The sequence below is a fragment of the Mandrillus leucophaeus genome, unplaced genomic scaffold, assembly GCF_000951045.1.
Source record: "Mandrillus leucophaeus isolate KB7577 unplaced genomic scaffold, Mleu.le_1.0 Scaffold811, whole genome shotgun sequence".
Classification (NCBI taxonomy): Eukaryota; Metazoa; Chordata; class Mammalia; order Primates; family Cercopithecidae; genus Mandrillus; species Mandrillus leucophaeus.
Genome location: NW_012108820.1, coordinates 486,673 through 492,646, shown reverse-complemented (window position 1 = coordinate 492,646; position 5,974 = coordinate 486,673). Strand labels below are relative to the sequence as shown.

The window sequence follows — 5,974 nt, the reverse complement described above, 5'->3', positions numbered from 1 at the left end:
CAGCGTGTATTATTTCCAGCCTCACTGTGGGAAGCCAAGGCGGGTGGATTACCTGAGGTCAGGAGTTCGAGACCAACTTGGCCAACATGGTGAAACCCCATCTCTACTAAACTTTATCCCTAGGTTTTGTTCTCAGACTTCTTCCTATCCATAATGCCTGAAGTGTCAATGAAGAATGATGCTCAGAGTCGAGGAGAGCAAGTTAGGTTCTCCCTCAACCACTGGAAAATTGAATGAAAGGAATTAACCAAACTGGAACCAAGAGTGAACCAGAGACTTCAGGCTAAGATCAATTTGCATTTACCTAACATGTGGTTAAACTCCTCCTATTTAAAGATCTACCCTCAGGAAAAGAAAAGAAAATAGAAAAGAGAGAAAGAAAGCACAAGAGAGCTGTGTTAACCTCTGCTACCCAAAGATAGCAGAGAAACATTGCATCCCTGTCCCACAAAGCGCAGCCATGGCCTTGCACTCAGAGAGATTGTGGCAGTAATCTTTGAAGAGTTTGTCAAGTAAAATGAAATCTGATTCTAAGTTCTCGGTGCTCCATGTCACCATGGTCTGAATGTAACTCCTAAACAACTTACTTAAAGAAAAGTAGCAGATTTGGGCACGCTAGGCATAATTCACCTGATTTATCTATCAATGGACTCTTTTCCCAGTGGGGAGACATTAGAGAAGTGGGTTATCTGAGATAAAGTGTCCAAGGAACTTAATTAGTTTTTAGAATCCTGTATGTTTTAATTACATATGATACCATGACGAACCCAATCACTTTTAGGTTATCCCTAAAAACTGTATTAAATTTGTTTCTAAATTCGATTAGATACAAACAAATCAAGTTATACAAATTTCAAAATAAGAAACACAAAGGACTTATATAAAGACCTTGTTATTTAAAATTTAAGTGAAACTTCATATACTAGTTCAATTTACTTTTGAAGAAAACAGAAAATGTCCACATTATAAATTCTACCCATAAATTGGCCCACTGGAACTCAAAACACATTTTCCATTAAAAAACTGTTTTACCTAATGAATCCATTTCCAGATCAGAATGTGAATCTTTAAGGAAAGCAACTTTTTGGATAGTTAAAAAATACATATGCTGCAAGGCAACCAATTAACAGATTAAACAAAACAATGGTACGAGTCTATGTTCAGTGCTGGAGCATGGGAAAAAGCAGGTATGAACAGCTAGATGAAATCATATACACCAAGCAGCCGAAAGCAGGCCCATGGTCCAGGGCAGGATGGCAGACCCCATCCATGCTCTGCTGCTCTTCCCCTCACCTCATCATCAACATTTACATCGCACAACTGACACCTGGCAGCCAAGGCAGATTACAGACTTCTGTAATCTTCAGACACATACAGACACCTCCTCTTCCTTCCCACTTCGCCCTCCTACACAAATGCTATCAAATAATAGTGAGGGGCAAAAAAGACATGAGTTGCAAAGGGCAAAGAAAGGAAAATAAGCAAATAAGAAGTCAATAAATATTTAGAGGACAGAAAGCAAACAGAGAAGTGGCACCTTACCCAGCAGAATGGACAAAGCGAAGACATGAGTACTGTGGAGTGCATATGCTGATGACAAAGAAGAGCTTATTATTCCCAGAGAACCCCTAAAAGGCTAGATATTTATGGGCAACAGATGTGGTAGAATGTGGGGATGAGGCCTTGGGCTAAAAACTAGGATAGTGACTGGAAGTGTGTACATAATAAAGAGCACCCTATCCCCAGGCCCAGAGAGGAATCAGCACAGACTGCAGCAAAGAGTGAAAGGTGACAGGAAAGTGTTTCCAGGAAAAAAAGGGGAGGGGAACAGGGGTAAAAAACTGTGAAGCATCTGAGTATTGGAAATTTATTAATAAGTCTTTAAAGTATTTGGCAAAAACTCAGTACATAATAAAATAAATGAAAATAAGGCAAATAATTCCCAGAAAAGCAAAGAATTGTAAAAGTGAAACCTAACTATGTCTACTGCTTGGCTGAAGAGGGAATAACATACGTATATTAATAACAATGCAAACACCGAGTACTGACTTAGCCAAATACGCAATTGCATTGGAAGGACAGGGAAAGGCTAAACAGATATGGGGCCCAGGTATTGGTGTGAGAACCCTAGTCTCAACTACTATAAAAGGAGAACAGACTGCATTATGGTAGAATAGGCACATCAATTTGAAATGTCAAAGTAAATACTACCTTAATTTGAAGGTTTAAAGTAGATACCTGGGGGAGGGGACAGGGGACCACTGCCCTTTTTTCCTTCTGAGCCTGTGAGCACTAATGAACTGAGAATTTATTACTTCAATGAGAATAAACCTTTAGGAAAGATTCTGAGGGGTTTCTGGCACATTCAAGGGCATAAAGGTTAATGTTCCTGGTTCTTTATTACATCAAATTGGAGCTCAAAACATTTCCTTAATGTACAATTAGACTGAAAATTAAGAGTAAAGAGGTTGTATACATGTGTGAGTGCATTAATGAGAGAGAGGCAAACTGCCTGAGATGGAAATGACCTGTGAGTTTAAAGAGATGGTGCTCTGGTAACACTGGAAAAGGTAATGCTGACCAGCCTCCCCAACTGAGGACAAACAGCAAAGCTGGCAAAATATAATGAAAACATATCTGCCCAAGGCCACCAGATAGCTTACAAGATGACGAGGAATTAGTGTGCTGAGATCTAGAAGATGGAAATTCAGAAAGATGAGCCTGTGGCTCATCTTTGAATCATCTTAGTTCTTGAAATCTGATTAAGCAAATCCCAGAATTCTAGAAACTCCATACACTTGGCAGAGGAGAGAAAAACTGAATCTTGATATCCTTAAAGGGAGAAAAAAGGCAAAAAGAAGGAAAGACACTAGGAGAGTGGGGCCAGAGAGTCAGCCTACGTTGGCTCTTCAGTGGCTTCACCTGGGACAGTGGGCTCACTGGCCAGATAGGCCGAGGCAGTTGGCAACCCAGAAATATATGTTAACTCAGATTTCACAAAGGTAGATTGTTGTCACCATTTTCAATCCTACAAAAAGAAAAATGTAAATCCACCTTCATTTTGTACTAAAAATTATAAGACAATTTTAACTCACTTTTCCAATACCATTTTTCTTATTTGTGATTTACTGTTGCAATTGTTACATGGACCAAAATGGGCAGCATTAAGTGGGTGCCACTCAGGGATGACATTTGTAAAGGTGACCAGACTCTTCATATGCCTATAAAAAAATGACATAATAAATTCATTAATGTTAAATGCATTTACATTAATTTAAACCAATGTCTAAAAGTATTCCTCCCCTTTTTCGTGATTCATACTTTCTTAATTCCCCAAATCATGTTAATATCACAATGTTCCTCCCTACTACCCCTAGTAAAGAAGCTCTGTGAAGATGCTCCATGTTAATTTCCCATAGCTTTCAACTATGAGACGAAGCAAGAAAACAAGACAGGGTTCCTCAACAACACCACTGACATTTTTCACCAGAATGTCTTTGCTGTGAAGCACTGTCCTGTGCACTGTAGGAGGTTAAGCATCATCCCTGGCCTCTGCTCACCAGATGCCAGTAACGGCATCCAGTTGTCTCCAGACGTTGCCAAATGTCCCGAGGGGGACAAACTAGCCCTTAGTTAAGAACCACTGTTCTAAGGTTGTCAAATTTATTAGAGCTCACCCCTTACTCAAGTAACTCAAACTGGCTAGCCATTACAGACAACCAAAAATGAAAAAGGGTGTTTCCAAACATAAAATCAGGAATACATACAACTTAACTTTTTTTATCCTTAAAAAAAAAAAAAAGCACTGTGAACAAATTTTGTGTTCATAGGTTATACAAGTTCTAAATTTGCACTTTAGTCTGAATATTTGAAAGCAATGCCATCTAAAAAGATGCTGACGAGCTGATGCGTGCAGCACACCAACATGGCACGTGTACACACATGTAACAAATCTGCACGTTGTGCACATGTAGCCTAGAACTTAAAGTATAATAATAAAAAAAAAGATGACCTTTAAAGATGTACACTAAACCTCAACTGCATCCACTTTAATACAAATACTTGTAATTTAAAGAGCAGTTACATATTACTTAAGAGATACAAGCTTCCTTTCTAAACAACAGCAAATACTGACAAATCCTGAGAAAGCAGTCTGTTAAAAACAGACCAGTACTCAGGGAAGTTAACATTTTAAAAGCAAAGCAACATAAAGGTGTCAATAAATGCACTGACTGTATTTCTGCTAAATTCTTAAATTTTCAAAGACAATTGTTACGTAAAGGCTCCTATTTTTTAGTTTATAAAAAGGAGACTGTCCCAGCAAGTAAGTGTTAATTCTCCGTAAGACATCTGACGTTTCTGAACATTTCCTATGCAAGGAGGGCATGGCACTGGACACTCATCCTCCAAACAACTCTCAGAGGCAGGTGCCATTCTCATCCCCATTTTACAGATGGGGAAGGCGACACATAGAGTGCAGTGATAAATAACAGACCTGAGCTCTGCCTCGGAAGACTGTTTTTAACTGCCTCTGGGTTATACTTTCCAAGCTGAGTAAAAAGCCCTTACGCTGGCACTAAAAACAGCTTCACAAAAACAGAGGAATTTGCTGGATAGTTCTCCTTCAGATTAAGTGGAAGTAAGTTTTAAGTGATGACATATTAAAACATATTTAAGAAAATGTCACTTCATTTTAGCTTTCCCCCTATAACTACTTTCATTTTTAGAACAAAGTAAGATTATTTTAAGAAAACAAAAAAGGAAACCAAAGCGACTAGTGGCTTCCCTCCCTTGAGCTCTCACAGTTTGTGCTATCTATCCCCCTAAACTGCATTTAACATCTTGCATTCAAAGTTAACATTAAGCAGCCCAAAGATCAGATTAATTACGAATTCTCTGGACCTCTATTATGTGTTCATGTATTATCTCACTACCTAATTAGTAAATTTGGCAAAGATACACTATTTTCAGTGCCTGAGTTCCTAGCACACAGAATATACTCAACCGAAAACTGTCAAACAACTAAGATATGGATTCCAGAAGAGCTACAATTAAGCTGATTTTAATCAGCAAGCTTATTTATATTATTTAAAACCCAGGTAGTGATTAAGGAGTATAGTACAGTGAGCAAGAAAGTCTTAGAGGCCAGAAAAGCCTAAATGTGTCTCCTGACTCTGCCACTTACAGTGTGTCATCTTGGGAATCAATCTAACCCCTTTTAAGCTGTCATATCCATAACTGCCAAATGAGGACACTAGGATCTTCCTCACTGAGTTACTGTGAGGAGAAAACCAGGTAATTTATATAAATCAATGATAGAAGACTGGAAACAGATGTGTTCTCATACTCACTTGCTTACACTAAATTATTTATGTCCTAGGTATGAATAAAACGTTAATACTCACCCTGTTCTAGTGGGGGTTTGGGGGACTATTACAAAAGCTTACTTAACAAAAAGCTTAATATGAAAATGTATCTGACCCAATTTTTACATCAGAGTAAAACAGGCCCTTTGGAGGGGACACGGATTTTTCTGCAGAGCAGCCATGATATATCTTTGTTCCATGGCTTCTAACATGATCAAACTACTTCCCTGTATCACCACCATGCCAGTATCACTCTGTTGCCCACCAGCTGCCATCTCCACACATTCATCTATCTCAGGATGCATAAAGGGACCAAATCCTTGCGATATTCCTTGGATACGTCGGCCAACAGTTATTTTTAAGATAACTTCTTGTCCATAATTTTTTTCAACTCAGGAGGGTTAGCTTTGCTCATGGTGTCTACTCCGTGGCCTCCCTTACCCTGTTCTAGTAGATCTAACCAGTTAAAAACAAACACACACTTTGTTGCCTGCATTCCCTGGAGCATCCTCCCAGACTGAACTCTCCTTGACTACTCCTTAAATACCTAAAAAAGATTTCATATTTAGATAACGAATATCTAAGTAATTTTTTTTTCTTTTTTTTTT

At 38.6% G+C, this 5,974-nt stretch overlaps 1 protein-coding gene across 2 annotated transcripts in view; it reads right to left on the bottom strand.

Moving 5' to 3' along the window:
* Positions 1-5,974, bottom strand: part of USPL1 (ubiquitin specific peptidase like 1) — a 39,537-nt gene that overhangs the window by 9,332 nt on the left and 24,231 nt on the right. For both annotated transcript variants that reach the window (XM_011967825.1, XM_011967824.1), the window contains one exon: positions 3,096-3,221. In XM_011967825.1, coding sequence (XP_011823215.1) covers positions 3,096-3,221 — 126 coding nt within the window. The remainder of the gene's footprint in view (positions 1-3,095; positions 3,222-5,974) is intronic.